Consider the following 20,317-nt stretch of genomic DNA (forward strand, 5'->3'; position numbering starts at 1 on the left):
GAAATATGATCCACAAAGCTATTGGGGAAACTGTTAGTCAATGAAACTCATTAGCAGAGACTAACTGCAAAGGAATGCTATTTCTAGCACTCAGAGGTTGTGATTAACCCACAATCAAAGTCATTAAGCACACCCCAAGCCCAATCTCTTCACAGTTATTTCTGCAGGGCAGATGGTCAACCACAACCTGTTTTGAAACAATACTTCCTAATACTTTCCTGTGAAGAAAGCAATTGCAAAACAGTGGGTTGAGGAACTGTTTTAAATCAGCTTTTAATTCCCCGAATGAGATGGAAGTGTAAAGTTGTATGCCACAACCACATCAGTCCGTCTGAACTTAACCACTTCAAGGAGGATCACATTAAGTACAGCAGATCATGTGGATTGTAAATTGTTCTGCTGCCCTGCTTTCAGTTAAACATTCTGTTGCTACAGCAACCCCTGCTGCCACAGACCCATGACAGTTTAATTCTTACATCCACCATTTTGTCACATCTGTAACAGGCACCATCAGCGCCATAAACGCCCTGTTGGACCATTATCTGTTGATACTCCACTTTTTACAGCTATTTTGTGACAGTTTTTCTTTTAGTTTTGATGTGTTTAATATCATTTTCTGATATAATTTTTGTGTAAATTAAGCTACTGTACTAGCAGTATGAGGCTAATGTAGTTAAAGCAACGTTGTAGTTAGCGATTAATTCACTCTTGGTCTAATGTGTGTATTTTACTCTTTTACTGTCATCTTATAGACTCTAGTGGGTGTTATATATTTATTGAACTAATTTCTGTATCATATTTCCCATGGGTACTTAATGCTGTTCTTTCACTGGTGATCTGCTAGTCCCTTTTCTGAGCCCAGTTTTCTTGTTGCTTTGCTAAATCATTTTTTACTACCTGAACACCTTTTTTCTCATCTTTTTTTTTTATTATTATTTGTTGTTATTGTCAAATTTGTTGTGTTTTATCCAATACTGTTTTTGTTTAAAGCCTTCAACGGTCAACCCCTGTCTTCAGCCTTCAGTGGAAGTGTGTTTGGCTTGCATGTCTGTGCACTTAGACATATTGTATTCTTTGTATCCATCTATGTTCTTTTCATTACCTAGGAAAGCCCCTCAGGCTGAGCACTCAACACTTTATGTTACGTAGTAGTTTCTGGAAAACAATGAAGGTCTATGACCATAAGCTACATCAGGTCTTTGTATGACATTTGTTGACAATAACAAATCTTTAAATAATGTCAGCATTGTTATTAAAATAGGAATGGACATTGCAGTCAGCTGTCCAGGTTCTGAATGTTGGCTTGTCACTGGACAGGTATTGTTTTGAATCCCCAGACTGGTTAGATGATCTATGCTGGGAAGGTCAATTGATGTTCTGATGCACCCATGAGCAGCACACTGGTAGAGAGCAGATAAGTGTGTGTTTGTCCAAATAACAGTGTTCTTGTTGTTTCAGCCATCAGCTACTGATCATATGAGAGCAGCTAATGATCTTATGCAAGCAAGGATTGGATTGTGTGTGTGTGTGTGTGTGTGTGTGTGTGTGTGTGTGTGTGTGTGTTTGAAACAGTGTCATTTTCTTCTGTGCATGTGATTTCTTCTTGACATTATCGTGCATTTGTATTGCACGGCTGGTTTGTGGAAGGAGGACAGATGCATACTCGTACGCATCCATGTGACAGATGAAATCATGCACACTGCAACTCCCAGAACACTCAGTCAGAGGCAAACATATTAAACTTTTACACACACTCTTTCTTCACTCACTGTGTTTGTGTATGATTTCCCAAAAAAGGTCAGACATGATTTCAGCATGATTGAATCTGATGAACTTCTAATACTGTGTGATCTGTGATGATTTAGTGAAATGTCACTGATTTCAGCTGAGTCAGCTAATACAGACCAAGAGAGGCTCACTGAAGGAAAATAAGCAAGGAGTAAATGGAGTAAAAGGCAAGGGGCTCAGAGAGTGGCTGTGAAACAGAGCAGTGGGTCATGTGGGACACAGCACATTGGCAAAGAGAGAAAGAGACTGCTGCAGTGTATTTAAATGTTGTTGCCTGTCAGTTATTTTTAGGTCACACACATCCAGCCTGCTCAGCATGATAGAAACGCATACACTGGTGCCACCTGCTGACATTACACTTGGTGTGTAGACAGCTGCCAGGTGTGTGTGTGTGTGTGTGTGTGTGTGTGTGTGTGTGTGTGTGTGTGTGTGTGTGTGTGTGTGTGTGCGCGTGCGTGCGTGTGTGTGTGTGTTCAGAGTTGTTGGAAGTTTTCACCTTTCACCTTTGATGTAGCTAGGCTAAGAATTTGACCAGCTTCCAGTCTTTGTGCTAAACTAGGCAATGGATGGATCTCAGCAGCCACAAAGGTGGAACCTTTACTTACATTCTCATCTGAATCTGAGTAAAACACCAAACGTGTATTTTCCAAAATGACAAAGGGTTCCCTTGAAAACCATGGCTACCGACAATCCCAAAATATTTAGAAATCATCCGAACCAAAGCCAATTGTCAGAAGCCCAATGTGGTTTTCATGCAGTGCTGTCAGCAGGAAGGAAGACCTTGTGTCTGCTTCCATGTCCATCCAACAGAAATACAATCATGTATAATAAAGCATTGTCTCTCTGTCTGTCTCTGCAGGCTGATTAATTTCATCCACTCTGTGCTGTGTTGGAGCTGGACTGAGCAGTGTTAGCAGAGCAAAGGTAAACAGCATTAAACAGCTCTTATTATTTCATATCTCACTTTCACGTGGAATGTTTTGTTCTGTGCTGGTCTGCGCTTGATTCTTTGATAGTATTCACTTTACAGAATCGTGCACTTTGTACATGCCAAACAGTTTTTCTGTCTCACTGTATGCCCAAAGGTATGTGGACACTTTGAGTACTTCTTGTCTGGGGCTGTTTGAGTTGGTTTGCACTTGGCTCCTCAGTTCCAATGAAGATTAATCTTTATGATACATCAAATTATATTTTAGACTGGTGTTCTTGCAACTTTGTCCCAACAGTTTGGAGGAGCTATTTCCTGTTTCAACATGAAAATGCCCCTGTGCACAAAGCCAGGTCCATAAAGAAGTTTAGTGTTAAAGAATTTGACTGGCCTGCACAGAACCCTGACATCAACCCCATCCAACATCTTTGAGATAAACTGTAAGGGACACTAAAGCCAGGCTTTATCACCCAACATGAGTCGCTGACCTTGCTAATGTTCTTGTAGCTGAATGGGTGCAAATCCCTGCAGCGTGATTCCAAAATCATATGGAAAGACTGAAACCAGTGAAGACTTTTATAAAAGCAGATTAATGTCCATATGTTGTAATGAGATGCTCACCAATCATGTAAAATATGTATACAATGTCTGGACTATGATATTATTTAAACTGGTTTTTGGTTTCTGGAAAGGTTTTTGCTGACATCTGGTTGAGGCACATTGTGCAACATTTGTTATTATCCCACTGTGTTCATACTTGAGGCATACCCAAAGTACAACATGTGATATTTTTCTATTAATGTCCTGTGTGTCACTTATTCTCTTTTAGTCCATAAATATCAAACCAGTTGAAAAAAAAAAAAGCAGGCCAGCACCCAACTGATGGTTCGGAGGCTATGTAGAGGTTTCCAAAATAAATGTTCTTGTTGTGAATGTTAGAATCAATCACCCTCAGCCTCTTGCTGGCTTCTGAATTCTTTACACTTGTGTTTCATCCCTGTTGAGCTTTGTGGAAACCTGAATGTCTCTGTGGAAACAGTCTCCCACGTTTACCCACAGCCAACCATTGAGTGCCAGAATTATAAATCTGTGGTCAGTGCAGGCTAATTCCTGGTAACCTATGAGAGAAGCCATGTCATTTTATGCAGCAGCCTGTAGGGGTTTGGTATAAATAGTGGAAAGTGACATGATACCCTTTATGTGTTGGGATTAAATATTTTTCTTAACAGTGAAGTTTCTTTGCTGTCCCTAAAACCAACAACGGCTTACTGTTAGCATTAGATACCCTGACCTCGTGCTCGCCAGTTAGCTTGTGCCAAGTGGTCCCAAGGGTATCGGTTAGAAATTATTACAATGCTAGACTGCAGTTTTAGCAGCGTTAAATTTCTAAGATTACTTAAGCGTAACAGAAAGAGACTATTTTTTTTTTTTTTTTAGGCACCATTATTTTTAAAAAAAGGCATCAGTTGGTGACTGAATTATTGCTTTGAATGTAAAGTACATTATGGCTTTTTTGTGTAGATTTTTGCAAAGCATTTGTCCTGCAATACAACCTGTGGGGCGGTTAGAGCAGCTCCTCCAGTTTGCAAGTTGAGGTGTCCATCGGCAAGATACTGAGCCCCAAACTTCTACCGACAGCTGCGCTGTGTGTGTGTGTGTGTGTGTGTGTGTGCGTGTGTGTGTGTGTGTGTGTGTGTGTGTGTGTGTGTGTGCGCGCGCGCGCGTGTGTGTGTGTGTGTGGTTGTATGTGTGGGATGCTGCCCTGTTATCAGTCTGTTTTGGAGGGAGTTTAGCTGCATGCAAAGCTGCACATACTGCACCACTTTTGCTGTACTGATGATCATATCAAGGTGCATATATAAATACAAATATACACAGTACAGTGTATGCTGTATGCTCACAGTGTATGGTTTTGCACATTTGTGAGTACCTTGTGTTTCTACATTTATTATTTGGGGCTACATGTTTATTAAAAACACATAGCTAGGTAAAATAGGTAGAATAGAATAAAGTCAAATCATGATAAAAACTGAATGTGATTGAAGCCAAAGGCATTAGTGGAACACCACACATACATGTTTTTAAGAACAATACTCATTACAGTATTTTTAGTCATGCTGTTATATTACAGTTGCTTCAAGGATTTCAATGTCACTACAGAGTGAAATACTTCATGGTGGATCGCCATGAAGTTTGGTACAGCCATTGTCTCCAGGGATAAGGATGCCCTAATTTTTCTGGTAATGCAAATATAATATCACACTTAAAATGAAACTGAGGGGTCCAGTGTATTTTTTATTTGGTCCTTCCTTTACCTTTCCTCTTACACTACCCTGAAGGCATGGTCCCGTCAAAAAACAACAGAGTTCATCTATGGGTTCTCCCAAAATAGCCGGTCTTTGAAAGTTGGTGATGTTGTTGATGTCTGCTTTCCAGGCTAGTTGGTGATTTACTGTAACCGGTGAGCTAGATGCTAACACACTTGCAAACCAGGACAATTGTGTCAAAAGCTGTCCAAGCTTGCTAGCATGGTAACTGCCAGTTAGCAAGCTCATGAGCTCAGTTGCTAATGAACAATAAGGTCACAGTTTATGGACACGTTGAAAGTTGTGTGCAATCAATTCCTGTCTCATAGCTGTTAAAACCCTCTTTTTTGTGATGCAGTTTACACTCTGACAGGGGAAGTTAAATAAAAATGCATGGTGATATAAAGCTAATACGCTACAATAGCTTCCTCCATTTTGGAATGCCCAGCTCTGCAGCTTTGTTCCCTCACAGGTCAGACAGTTTGCCATTTGTCAGTGACAAAGCAGATTCACTGTGAGCAGATCCACATATGATGGCCTCTTCATTTTAATCAGCTGAATCGGCCTGGAATTTAGCTCTTTTTAAATGTTAGTGTGACCAGGCCTTTAGGCCAAGAAATAAGAGCAACTGTCATGTCCATCTCTGATCATGTCTTGCTAACTAAACCGTTTTTATTCCGGGGACAGCTTTAGCCATCCTGTGGCACCACCAGCTGTGCCTCCACATTCCAGCCATTACGTGTGGCAGCACGTAAATCTCTGCCACGCATGTTCGGTCACCTCATCTTCCAGCCTGCTTGTTTACAGGGCCAGTTAGCAGCAAGGGTGACTCTCCCACACCATACCCATGGTAAATCCATTCAGCTACAGAAGAATCAACTTCCTGCTGCCTCTTGTTTGTTTCTTCTGAAGCAAAAATAGAACTCATTTGTTCTGTCCCTAACACTGGAACACACCACTGTGTTTGTGTGTGTGTGTCTTTGTGTGGGTGTCTGCGTGTGTGTGTGGGTGTCTGTGTGTGTGTGTGGGTGTGTGTGTGTGTGTGTGTGCACCCAGTGTTAAGCCTATCCCTGTGTGTATTAATTCAGCTGGCTTAGTTGTACCCCTCTGTCCACTGTGAAAGTTGGAAAATGGGAAACACACTGTGGCGAACCCTTGAAAATACACCTATAGCAGTGTAGGTCAGCAGGCAGGTTACAGTAGTACGAAGCATTTAGAGTCAGAGACTGCATAGCGTAGGTGGGCAGAGTAAACTCCGAACGCACAGTCTGTCTCTACCTCCCACTCTTTCTCTGTATTAATCTCCCTTCCTTGTTGTGAGAGACAGAGGCAGATGTCGATATGAGGCAGGGAAACAAAGAGGAAATGATGTAATCCCTCCTGTTGGTCTCAGGGGAAGTGATATCATTGTTGCTGTGCTGGATCAGCAGGCGGCTCCTCGCTCGCCCTGTGCTTCATCTGCCTCTCTCCTTCCTTCTTCTTGTGTGTTACAAGTGAAATGTTTCTGTTCTGTTATGCCAAGTTAATGCTCAGTCATGAACGAGAACATGAACATAAGATACAAAGTCTGTGAAAAAAGCATGCTGGTGGTTTTGTGTCACTAAATAACAGTATACCTGACGTTACAGCTGATCAAAGCAGTCATTTTCCTTCCTACCATTGACCATAGAAATTAAATCCCTTTGAGTTTGAATCGTGTTTGGAAGAATGTGGAGCCTGACAGGTGGGTCAAAGAGGTTAACAAATTTAACAAGTGTGACATCTTTAACAAAGCTGCCCCCAAAGTTAGATTGGAATAATAATTATAATTCGTGACATTCTCTGTGATGATGATGACGACGATGGGGGTGATACCAGACACCAGTGGAGGCACTGTAACACAGTTCGTCTTGGTAAAAGCAAGTCCTCCTCATAGGAAGACGTAGCTTGTGTGTGTTTAGCCTCATGAAATGTTTGGAGAAAACATCACCCAGAGCTTGCAGTTTTTCTCTCAACTTGTTTCACTATGTAGTAAGCGGGCACCTGGACTTTTCAGCATGACTAGCTCGTTTCTTAGCAATAGCTTGTGCCACATTTGTATGCTCCTTGCTATTACCATGTTTATCAAATAACATAATGGATGATTGAAATTATTTGAGCCTGTGTTAATTACAGCTGTTTTGTTCTAAATGTGGATGTGAACAACATATCTTTCATATGTTCTGGTGCGCTCATCGTTAGCTTCAAGCCTCGGCACATCTTGGAGCCTTCCTTTTGCTCGGGTTCAGTTTGACATTTCTTTGTAAGTGGCGGATTGCCAAAGTATCCACTTAAGGTCTATTGTTTTTTGGACACCTCTCACAATAGGTTAGTTCACTGGGTCAAATGGGTTAACAAGAAATGCAGGTAGACGAGAAACGTGTATTAATGACCAATGACAGTTGCTGCTATCGTCTTCTGTTAAGTTTTATTTCGATTGTAACAATTTCACAGTTCAAACTATTTAAAGTGTCCACCCAAAGTGACCTCATTCATGACTTTGTCCATTCTTTAATCCAGGCCGAGTTCAGTTACACACCTGCCGCAAAGGTGTGTTTTGAAACAACTGGACGTTAAACATTTCAGATTTTTGTTGGGAATGCATGGCTGCTTTACCAGTTCTGTGCCCCCCTGAATATAGGCATCATAAAGTAGACGTTTGACAGAACAGTTGTATTTAACTGAAAAATGTCTTTTGTGCATCATAACAGTTATAATGCCATACATCTTCAATAAAAAAAAAATCAAGTTGCATTTCGTTGATTATTTTACAAAAATTGGTCTCAAAATAGGTCTCAGCGTAATCATTCAAGGCTCTCTCCAGTGGGCCATTGATTTCAGTGCATTCACGTGCTCCTCGGAAGATCCCGATCCCCGAGCTGCAAAGTTGTTCTTCCAGTTTCTGTGTGTTAATGAGCTTTTAACTCATGGGTGCAACACAGAAGATAAGTTCAATGTTAACTTTTCTAACTAATCACCCTATGTGGACAGCAAATTCTGTCTGTCTTGTTCCTACATATATAGGGTCAAAGTCATCAAGTCGCATACCATAACTTTCCGAGTTATTGTTCCGACTTGAGGGGGCATTGAATTTTCCCAGTCAGGAACTTATTTTTCTGATTATTCCAACACCACATGAATGCGATCACTCACCATTGTGCTCTCTGATTTGGTGATAGATGGTGACTTAATATACATTTGTTTTAATGAAAAGTTTTTTGCATTAATATTACATTACTTAAATTGAAAATAAGTCAGACTACACCAGTCAATCAGTTACAATCAAATGCTATTCAAAAGAATAGCCCTCCCTGAAAACTTTAACATGTCACATGGCAGAGTTTGTGAGAACTTGTGTGTAATAATTACTGTTCCTCACAGTATGCTCAAAGTGTGGTTATCGTTGTTCTTGTTTTGGATCAGGTAGATGAAGCTCAGGTCTTGAGTGAAAGTCCTGTGTGAAAGAGAGACTAGCAAGCATCAAACAGTTTCACTGCAGAATCACTGTCTGACTTGGCAGCCCTTCAGGCCCCTCACACACATGCACACACACATGCACACACACCCACACACTCACACACACAGACTAGCTCCTGTAATTGATGTCACAGTGTGGATCCTGGGGCTGATTATATACCCTGGTGAGACACAAGCGCACACACATGCACAGGCTCTGTGTGTGTTTTATGTACAGCATCTAGTTAAGCATGAAAGATGACATTAAAACTTGAAGTCTGCGAGGAAATTAAACAAAATGTGTTGTAGTAGAACCATTTCTTCTATCGATTTGGTTTGTTCTCCAGTGTCAAATGTGATTTCCTTCATAGCAAGGAAAAGTTTGGCAGAAAAAATAATTCAAAAATGAAAAACACCCTAAAATAAAATGGGTAAAAAAAGATAAATGAACTTCTGACTGTTAAGATAAGGAAGTTTAGAGTGTGTCTCTTTCTCTATGTGTTTGTGTGTGTGTGTGTGTGTGTGAGGGTGAGAGAGAGAGAGAAACATCTCAACATACTGTCTGGATTTACTCATTTCTCTGAATCTGATTTATAGCTTGGCTTTAAAAAAAGCTGTGTGTGTGTGTGTATGTGTCTGTGTGTGTGCGTGTGTGTGCGTGTGTGTGTGTGTGCGCGCGTGTGTGTGTGTGTTTTTAGAGTGTGAGTGTGTGTGTCCTGATATAGAGCCGTGGGAACAGGCCACACTGAATACAGTTGAAGGAACTTAAAGCCTTTACTGTTGTTGTTTTATTTTAGCAGCAGACCAGTTTAGGCTCTGTGTTGTGTTGTGCTGTGCGAAACTGGGAGCTGCCCCATATAGATGTAGTGTGTGCTCAAGGGCACTAAAGCAGCAGGTACAGGTAGAGTCAAGAGGGAGGGGAAACAGTTGCCAGCAGATTAGTTTTTTCTCCTCTCCTCTTGAGTTTATGCTCTATCGTTGCTAAAGGATATAATAGAAACTGCAGTAATAAATTTTGTATTGACTGTCTCACTCACTCTAATTAAATATAGTGGCTACATAAAGTAAAGGATAGGAGGGAGAAGGGTGAATAGAGTAAGGAATAAGACAAGGGGGAGGAAAAACATACAGGAAGAAGGGAGAGAAATTAAGGGAAAGAAAAAATGAAGAGAAGTAGGAGGAATGAAGCATGGGAGTATGATTGCATGGTTTCAGGCTGACAGTCAGGAGGAGTGTGGCTGCAGCAGCAAAGTAATTACTGTTTACTTTGGACACACACACGCACAGCACTTTTAGCCCATCACTACGACTTGCTGTCTCAGCTCTGTTTGACACAGAACAGAGTTTGACAGAGTGCTGGTTTTAAGACTTTCTGGTGGTGCATTCAACTGCAGTCTGACACCAGAGAGCCAAAATTCTATAGCTGAACAGTAACCAACCCAATACAGAGATGACCAATGATGATTTTCTGACAGATCCATTTATTTTGCTTTTCTCCAGACACCATAGCTTCCATGAAGACACCAAGACAAGGTCAAATAAATACTGTTGGCCCTCTCTCTTTTCTCTGAAACTCATACCACCATTTTCATACCACACTGAAAAAAGGAATCATTACAGTATACCCTTGTTTTTCGCGGGGGTTACGTTCCAAAAAGAACCCGTGATAGGCAAAATCCGTGAAGTAGAAACCTTTATTTATTTATTTATTTTTTTACAATTATTATACAATTAAATACTCTATTATACATTGAAAAGAAAGAACAAACCATTTTACAGGCTCAAGCATTTGTTTCACAAATAAAAGTACTTTAGAAACGTTTTTTTTCAACAAATAACTTCTGTACTGTACTGTCAAATAATAATTTTAATCATCAATGTGAACAGAAGGCTTCAAATTGCGGAGATTAGCACCGCCCACCGCGACCCGAGTAATTGGATTAAACGGGAGAAAATTTAAAATGATTATGAAAAAAATACAAAGTACAGTTGGACAAATAGTGACTCAGGTGTATTTCACTGCTCTTCAGACTGAGCCGCTGCATCCTGACTCTGCTCTGCAGTGTTTTCTTCTTTTGAAGCCCGCGGTGCAGGTGTGTTTGTTCAGGAGAAGAACATAGTGATAGGCAAAACTCGAAATTGCAAGAGAATTTGCACGTACGTAATGTAAATTTGGCAAGCTGTTTTACATACATGTACAGATTAAACTGCAACGTTATTGACGCACAGGTAGAGAAGAAGCGGAGTGACTTTTTCGCCAATCAGAATGCAGAGCACAATGCACGATGCAAATCCGTGAAGTAGCGAAACCGTGAAAAGTAAACCGCGTTATAGGGAGGGATCACTGTACCTTTAAGGAACAGTAGGAAAGCAAAACAGCAAACCTATGATATGATTTGAAAAATGCTAAGATGTGGTGCAAATTGACTTAAACATGCCAAATCTGCAGTATGGCCTTTTAAATCCAAAAACACCTACTCTAAACACTGTACAGTCTGTCCTGCTGGAGAACATTCAGCTCTGTTGTCTTTTCTATTCTGTCCCAGAATGATGCTGGACAACCCTCAGAAAAGGCGTGCATATGCATGTGTACTTTGGCTTATTTGGTCTGAGCATGCACACCTGATATGACTTGATATGTTATAACAACTGTATGTTTAAATATTCAGAAGCACATGTTTAACATTTAAACCCATGTTTATTCCAGTGAGTCAAATATTTACTTTCTTTTGTTTTTCTTAGAACAAAATCCAGTAACTTCAATGAATTGTGTTCTTTAAAAATAGTAGTAATTTTTTTGGCCATGCAATATTGACATGACATTAAGTTGTTTAGACAAACATGTTGCGCATCTAGCACCCCCTTGAGCAGCCTCAGTATTTCTTTGCAGCCGTCTTTCTGTCTATTTGACAAATGCAAATCTGCACCAACTCCCGAGGGAAATGTCTGGCTGTTAAGCTGCTAAATGCTTCACAGTGTTCACACTGTCTGTCTGCTGTTTGGTGGAAGTAGAAATAAGGTCATTGCAAGCCATGAGAGGACATAATAACTAAAAGGATGAACTGAAACAGTTGGTGGTAACCCTCTGGAGGTTTACCACTGTAAAAAACCACTTTCACATCGTGCTTATTACTTTGGTCAACTTTCACGCTGTGACACATTTTGGTCAAATTGGACTTATCATTCATTAAGACATGGCAACTCTGAATCATGATATCTTGATAAGAGAACTTTTTTCAATATATAAATAATAAGATGAAATTAATAGCTATTCCTACACAGCCATGATCAGCACTGTGGAGATGAGACATGGATTGACAGTTTTATCAACGGGTCTGATTAGAATCAGTTGTGTCAAGCAGTTTTTGCAGGTCGGAGCATCCATGTGTCCTGTCCCCCTGAGATAAAGCCAACGGAGTTCAGGTGCAACATGAAGGGAATTTTCTTTTCATTCAAATGGTGCCTGCAAAGAGAAAAGGTTCATTTATTGGCCCGCATCTAACATTCGCCTGTGTGGAAACAGCAGATTGTTGTACAAGAGCGCAGCTGTGAGAGTTTTCACAACGCTCCTCTAGTCCCTCAGCAGTCACACACACACACACACACACACACTTGCCTTATCCTCTAGTCTAAATGACAGACCTTGCTAACCACAGGGATCTAATTGTAGCGCTGCTCCTCTCTCTCTGTGTGTGTGTGTGTGTGTGTGTGTGTGTGTGTGTGTGTGTGTGTGTGTGTGTTTCAATGTGTTTGTATGTGGGTGTGTGACAGTCTGCTCTCTAATCTTGTGTGTGTGTGTGTGTGTGTGTGTGTTGGCTAGCTGTCTCTCCCCACAGAGGGACAGGGGGGCGACAACAAAACGGTTACCCAGGAATAGCACACTGTTCCCTGGGCGATACTCTGGGGTCGCCTGGGTGGAGATCTGGAGGACAGGAAAAGGAAGAAGTAAAGAGAGAAGGGAATATAGAGTGGCGGAGGAGGAGAGCAAAGAGAAGTAGAGCTATGGAAGGGAGGTGAGATGGAAAAGAAATGATTGAGCGGAGATTAGGAAGGAGGAGAGGAGGGGCAGAAGAGAGGGGATGATATTGATTAGATTATTGATCAGATCAGTAGCAACCATGTTTTTTTGGAAATGTAAACATTCTTGCCCACTGATATTCAGAGCACATTTCCAAACCACAACATTGCTCGACTCTCTAATATGACTCACAAGCAAACTGTCAAGTGCACATTAATGAGTGGAGAGGCTGGCAGGTCTTCCTAAGTCACTCAACCAATTGAATAAATTTATTGACAGTATATGCACCCAAATCCAGGGTGCATTTTATTCACAGGGAGAGAAGTGGGGGGTTGATAAATTAAGATTCCAGGTCATTTATTGTCATACATTTGGCATATGCAAAGACATCTGAAAATATTTAATGCAGGAAAGAAATAGACATTTTGGGAAATACTTGTATTCGCTGTCTTGCACAGAGTTAATTGAAAAACGATACCACTATCATATCTGTCTGTCAGATAGGAAACTATAGCCAGGAGATGGTTATCCTAGCTTAGCAACAAGAAAGCAAACATGGCAAGCATGCCTCTGTCCGAAGGTTAAAAAGATCCTCAATGTGATGACAAGACATGTGTATGTAGTCTTTATTCTGAGCTATGCTGACAGCCTCCTGGCTGTAGCTTCATACTGTTTGTAACGTACAGATCACAGTGGTACTGATCTTCTCATCTAACACACACGCTGTCTTAGTTTTTCATAACCTTTCCCCTGAATTTCCTTGCCATACTTCTTGTATTCCTTTCTTATAAATCATGTTTCTGATTATTACTTTTAGTAAATGCAAATAATGGCAACAGTCTTGACTAATCTTGACTTATCTGGATTTTTTAAATAAAAAGTGTGTGTTATGTTCAACATTACTTTGTGCTCAGTACAAAGCCAATATGGCTGCAAAATTTGGATGGATGGAACTTAAGATATACTAACAAATTGCCAGTCATAGACGTTCACTCCCTGGGGGAATAAACGTGCTCTGTAAATTTCATATTGACCTTTTGATTTTGCTATTTGTTGTGAATAAGGTTACCTGCCAGTGATGCTTGAGGAAAGGTCAGAGGGTCACCAAAATGATTAGGAACGATCAGTTGGGGATCGGGAATGTTGATAGCATTTTGAACAAATGGGGAGTAGTTTTCAATAGTTTTTTATACCCTGGAAGTGTTACATGGTTCATACATAGTTCAGTCTGCAGCTTGTCTCATTTACTAACTACAGCTGTCGTTTGTTACTTCAACTGTTAAATTCCTGTTGTCAGTTTCTGTCAATTTATTACATTTTACTAAGCTATCATGTGTCACAAACAGGCTGTTATTGTTATTTATGGATTTTAAGTACATCTCTCCAATTTGTTGTAATGCTATTACCAAGAAGCTTTAGAAAGGTTTCAAGAAGCCAACCAAAATCTGGAGTATTTGGATCTAGTGTTGTCAGGGTGATGTTACCCTTGACTTTATTATGGCATGATGATCCAGGAGCTGAAGCACTTTCTGCTGTTTACTTGAGAAACAGAATGAGAGCGAACATGAAATCAAATGTAAGATGTTGTAGTGCACGCTGTTGGACACTAGATGTAGCTGAGAGATCACTCTGCGGAAAGCTTAACCAGCATCTCTTTCTCCTTATATTTCTTTTCCTTCTCTTTTCTCTTCTCTTCTTCTCTTCCTCCTTCTGTCCCCTCCTTAGATGGATCAGTTGTCAGATGAGGAGGTGGAAGTCAGGGAGGAAGAGGAGGAGGAGGAAGAGGACAGCGATAAGGAGGACCAGGACCTGGATAAGATGTTTGGAGCCTGGCTGGGAGAGCTGGACAAACTCACACAGGTACACACAGCAGTGAGTTCCAGATCTGCCAAGTAGATATAGAATGCATCACAGAATTTCTGACAGTGGATGCACTGCTAAAATGTGCCATTGAGCAAGCCAGTGTTGTTATCCTTAAATCTGTCCCGTCTGCTGAAACTTACAGGGAGGAAAGGATGTCTGCCACACTGTACCACAATGCAAACATGCCAAAATGTGTAAGAGGTGTTGCACAAATTCATTTTCTCCTTCTTGTCTATCCAGAGTCTGGATGATGGACGCCCAGAGCAACCCCCTCAGCAGAAAGCTCCCCTCAGACAAGAGACTAACATGGCCAACTTCTCCTACAGATTCTCCATCTACAACATCAACGGTCAAACACACACAGACACTTCAATTCCCTTGCAATTTGATTAGTCTAAAACACACACATCTCCTCCCCTGACTTGTTATGGTCTTGTCTCACATTCTGATATCTCTGTGTCTGCAGAGGCATTGAATCAGGGGGAGAACGTGGACCTTGACGCTCTCATGGCTGACCTCTGCTCGATCGAACAGGAACTCAGCACCATCAACACCAAACCGAACAGCGCTGGCAGCATGGCTCGCCTAGGGTTGACCGACACTAAGGTACACACATCAGTATCTGCATCTTATGTACCATATTGTATTACCCGCAAATTTCCATGTCTTACTGTAAACTCTTGTTTTCATAGTGTGCGTTTTAATAATTTAAAGTGGCTTAACTGTTTCAGGTGATATTTTCTTTCGACAAAAAAACAGGAAATGTTTTTTTAATTCTCAAATTGCACATATACCACATTTTATTCTGTATGGTCAGCCAGTTTTCAGTAGGTCTATAAGCACTCCTTTCTGCCTCCAGGTCCGTCAGAAGCCTCCTGCAGGCCGCAGTAGCAGACAGCAGCCAGCAGGGAGCAGCAGTGGTGGTGGTGGTGGTGGTGGAAGCAACAGTAATAGTGTTTGTGGGGGCGGAGGCAGCAGTGGAGCAAGCAGCAGCAGCAGCAGCACAAGAGCATCACCAGCTGGCACTATCAGAGCTCCCGCCGGGCAACATGGGAGACCGGCGCTGGCCTCTAACTTCAGTCTTGATGACATCACTGCCCAGCTGGAGAAGGTAAAATTAACTATAAGTGTGTGTGCTTGACATTTCTGGACATACCTTATCATTATATACACTGTGTGTTGTGGTGTTTTTATAACCATCATTTATTTAAACAAAAACTCATATGCCTCAAGAAAACACAACTTCAGTTTTCCAACATAACGGACAACATTTCTGACTGTAAGGTAAACCAACCATTACCTCATCAGGCAAAGGGAAGTCTTGAGAAATCTAGCATGAAGGGACACAGTGGGCTGTCTTGATACTGCAAACCAGTAGAAATAGGTCAGGGAGAACTGGAGGCAGAGCCTTGCACTGGTGCTCAGCAAAGAAAGAAACATGTTTCAGTGTTTTTGTAGTTTAACAATGGGCTTCCTCCCAATGGTATTTGATTAGCATTAGAACTGCCTGCAGCCGCCCGCTGGTGTTTTGCACACACCAATACTACATTCCCCACAATGCAACGGTAGCCCGCGAACTCACTGCAGCTCGGCAAACTGGCATCCGCTTCATTATTCATCAGCAGCCAGAACAGATGTTAACTTTCAGTTACCCACTCCCCAAAAAGGAAAGTATTGTTTTTTCTGTGTCCTATAGATTTTTGTATTTTAATTTATTTTATTTATTTAGATTTATTTTTCAGTTGAACTCAACTTGCCTGTTGAAAATGTTTTCCCTTAATTACTGACAGAGCCATAAGAAAATATTGCTTTATTCATTTAATTCACAGGACTTTTTTTCTTTGAAGGAAGTTTGTTTTTGTCTGTGTGCCTGTTGAAAAATGTTTACACTTGAAATTACTGACAGAGCCATGAAAGAATATTGGATTGTTCATTTAATCATTAAATAATATACATTGTGTTAGATCTTAGGCTATGTGCAATCATTAAAATATGTTTTAATAAACATTGAACCAGTCCGGCCCTCGGCTTGTAGCAAATCTGTTTCTTTGGCCCTCGGTGTATTTTGACTTTGACATCCCTGCTTTAGATACTGTATGTCTTGTCGTATTGCATAGAATTATCTGGTTGAAAACCTGAAACTGCTGGTGTGTTGAAACATTACAGTGTTAAAACAGCCATCAAAGCATCACACAGCAACAACGACACCAACATTTTGTGTGTTGTCTGAGAACTATTGAAAGATATTCAGTTATTCACCACTACATTAGAATTAGTACCAAAGTTTAGGTACTGGCCAACTGTGACCAAATCACAATTAAATAAAGTTTATTTGTTTGTGTGAGCATAAAAGTGAGACTCTGAGACTGTCAGTTATATTCATTCAGCATTGGTGGGCTGCCAACTTCAGTTCAACTTCATGCTACCTTACATATAGATGATTCCAGTGAGTTCTACACAGTGAGATACACAGATTCTTAATTTGGGAAAGAGACAGCTCTAGTGTCAAATTGGTACTTGTTGTCAGAATCGAAAGAGAAAAGCTTGAATCAATACATGGCAAGTTTCGACTTCTCTTTCAAAGTTTTTGACGCCATTGCCTTCAGACCAAAATGGACTTGATCAGACTTACTGCGAAGTGAGATTGCACAAGCACTACTACTTCACAGATTGATGGTGTGAAATCTGCAACTCACCTGCTAAAATCATCTGTGGTCACTCCTGTTCTTACAATCTATGAGCCCAACCTCTAATATCTGTCCCGTGTATCTGTTTACCCATTAGGCCTCTCTCAGTATGGATGAAGCAGCTCGTCAGACTTCCTCCCACTCCCTTAGCTCCGCCTCCTCCTATACATCAGCCACAATGCGACGGCCTGGATCCTCTCAGCGCCAGCATCGGCGCACAGGATCAGTTGGCACAGTCACTGAACACGAGGTAAACTAAAGTCACGTCAGCCTTTTTATTCTGTTGTCTTTGAACAGTTTCTGATTAAAATGTGGTAAATCTTCATCACAAGAGAGCCTGAAACATTCTCTCTCTATAGGGCAAAATCAATATTTTGAGGTTGTCAATTCATATAAATTCTATCAATCACTTGGGGCCTCTAGGATTTGGAGCGATAAAGTCTTCACCTGACTGTTATCCTTCTTCAGGTTTGGGAATGACATGCCTTCGATTTCTCCTCTCTTTCTCCTGTTGTGCCACTTTAGGTGCGTTCGATTGTTCACTCCTCACGCTCCTCTGTCACCTCAGCATCCGGGGTTTCGGTTAATTCTGCTTCTTCCATGGATTCATTGGACAGTGTTCTTCGCTCCAATGAATCAGACGGTCAGCAGTCTTCAGCTACTGCCACAGCTGGAGCTAGTCAAGGTCATCACAACACAGAGGTACATACCCACTTTTTATGAACAAAAGAATTCATGAATGATTTTTATGTTTGGCTGGCCTTCACCTTGCTTCTTTCAGGCAGTGTGGGGCAAAGGAAATTAAAAATAAATACACTGTGCTTTTGCTTAGATATGTTTAACATTAAGATGCCACTAATTAGTCATATGAATAGAGGTCTTTGTGAGGCATTGTAAAATAAATCCATATTTATTCTAATACAATACTACCAAGAACTAAAGAAAATATCTATAATATAATAAAGTCTTATTATTGTTTCTCTTTATGAGGGTTAAAATGTTCGGTTTTTGTTGAAGGTGTTATAGAGAGGTTTTAATTCAACTGCATGAACATTTTGGAGGATGCAGTCTGTGGTGCTGTTGAACTGTACTGCATTGTACTGAGAGGTATTTCTATTATTATGTCCACCCCAGCAGTGATTGTTGACTGAGTAAAAGCACTCCTCTGATCGTAACCTTCAGAATGGGAGGTTTTACCTAACCAGCAGCCTCACTTAGCAAGCATGCTGATGGTGTGCTAAAGCATGCTTCTGTAACACACATTAGCTAATGCGCTAGTCAGAAATATGAACTTGTTACCTAAGCGGATGCTATGGTTAGCTAGCCAAGGTGGTCATTAAACACAAAAAACTCAAGGGATTCATTCTCATAATGCTGACACAAGGATCCTTTCACAGTCTACCTCAGTGCCAGTTTCATGTTTCAGGTGTTTGGCAGCGGGACTGATGGTGCTCTGGCTGCATTTATCACACTAAAACCTGTCCACTGGCCAGGATTATGCTGAGTCTGCTATTGTTTCAATATTATTATGAAGGGATTATCTGTTTCAGATGTCAGCTGCATTTAAAATACAGGAAAAATGATTAGCACACATACAGTTTTAGAATGGGTGACTCAGAGGGTAAGGATCATACTATGCTTTATATGACTTTTATTTTACCGCCTGTTGTTTTTGATGTTTTTGATGTTTTTTTTTTTTTTGTCAAAATGACTTTTTGTGTGTTTGGAATGCAGTGCAGACATTTTCTGTATTTAAAAGTGCATTACCATGTGACAGTCACAGCGCACACAGGAATAAAAGCACATGTTCATTGCTAGTTGATTTTCAGTCATCATTCAGCTGCTTGCTGCAATGCGGCAAGCACAATTTATAAATGAAAAACTCTATTATTGTAAAATATTATGAGTTTAATCAGAAGATTTTTTTTAACAATTTGTGTTTCCAAAGAGATATATCATTGACCCTAAGTGTCTTTTCAGGTTTCAAGTTTAATTTTCCCTGCAACAACCAAAAAGTGTTACTAAATCAGTCTTATTCTTTCTCAGAATTGCAAATCAGGAACAAGTCTTCTCCAACAGTCCACCCTCCCTTTCTGTTGAGTTTTAATAGTGTATGTAGGTTGTTTTAGGTTTCGCTGCAGCAGTGGTTTGTGTTGGTTGGCATTTTCTCCTGCTGCTGGCTTTGTGGTGCTGACAGTTTCTGCTGCTTCAGGCTGTGTACTCGCTTCTTTTAAGATCAAAACCGCTCAGTTTTTCTGTCCCAGAATATACTGAAAAGAAAAGCGTGGTCATAATGTTCCTGGCATCACCTGCATTGTCGAATGTGAACAATTTGTATTGTAATTGCAAAATATGAGAAGGATAAAATGGCAAAAAAAACCAGCTCATAGCAATTACAGAGACTGGTTTTCATACCTTACCACAGCTTTCATTTCTGACACTGGTGGCTGCAGAGGAAATTTAACCAGAAACCTTGTTAACGTTAGTGCCTTGCTCAACCGAAAGAAGGAACCCTAGGAGCTACTCTGCAAACACAAACCTTGTTCAGTGAGTAGGAAACTGGGTTACTGCTCCAATTTAGCCAGTGCATATACAGATACTACAACAAATCTAAGAGAGTGACGGAATGAGTAAAATTAGAATAATGAGATGAGAGGCCAGAGTGAGTCACCAAATGAATATAAATAGTAAAAGAACAAAGCAAAGGCGAGAATGGAAACTAAAGGGCAAACATAGAGAGAACACAGCTAAAAAGAAAAAGAAAGAAGGAAAAGAACACAAATGCAGAGACAGAGAAGGAGAGGGAAAACAAAAAGAGACAGATGAGAGGAGACGACATGCCAAGAGCTGCTCCCATGAGTTCTGTTCATTAGAAAATGGGACGACTGCACTTTGAATCACAGAGTCTTTCTCTCCTTGACATGCTCACAGTTGAATAACAACATTTTATAACTCACTAAATCCCCACTGAAATGTCTGAAGAAATGAAGGGTAAATTGAGTATTGATTATCAGATATAAGTGCTCTAATCAGAGTAGTGCTGTGTCACAAATGCTAGCTTGATACTTGTACTTTTTATCCACAATATCATTACCCCTACCATTACCCACTCCTGAGGTGGGATGAGCAAGCAGCAACAACCACAAATAGAGGTAATGAGTTGATGCACAACTTCAATTAGCAAAAACAGTCCAAATTCTTTTCTTCTTTTTGCATGATGGTTCAGATTATTTTGACAAGGAACTCCCAGCAT

The 20,317-nt window shown here is 40.6% G+C and overlaps 1 protein-coding gene across 3 annotated transcripts in view; it reads left to right on the forward strand.

Annotated features, from left to right (window-relative positions):
- Nucleotides 1–20,317, forward strand: part of raph1a (Ras association (RalGDS/AF-6) and pleckstrin homology domains 1a) — a 69,349-nt gene that overhangs the window by 15,778 nt on the left and 33,254 nt on the right. For 2 of the 3 annotated variants that reach the window (XM_041951149.1, XM_041951151.1), the window contains exons 2-8: nt 2,648–2,712; nt 14,240–14,374; nt 14,618–14,726; nt 14,844–14,983; nt 15,237–15,488; nt 17,162–17,314; nt 17,590–17,766. In XM_041951149.1, coding sequence (XP_041807083.1) covers nt 14,240–14,374; nt 14,618–14,726; nt 14,844–14,983; nt 15,237–15,488; nt 17,162–17,314; nt 17,590–17,766 — 966 coding nt within the window. In that variant the 5' untranslated portion in view covers nt 2,648–2,712. The remainder of the gene's footprint in view (nt 1–2,647; nt 2,713–14,239; nt 14,375–14,617; nt 14,727–14,843; nt 14,984–15,236; nt 15,489–17,161; nt 17,315–17,589; nt 17,767–20,317) is intronic. The other variant, XM_041951150.1, reaches the window with a different exon arrangement.

Source organism: Chelmon rostratus, chromosome 13 (assembly GCF_017976325.1).
Source record: "Chelmon rostratus isolate fCheRos1 chromosome 13, fCheRos1.pri, whole genome shotgun sequence".
NCBI lineage: Eukaryota > Metazoa > Chordata > Actinopteri > Chaetodontiformes > Chaetodontidae > Chelmon > Chelmon rostratus.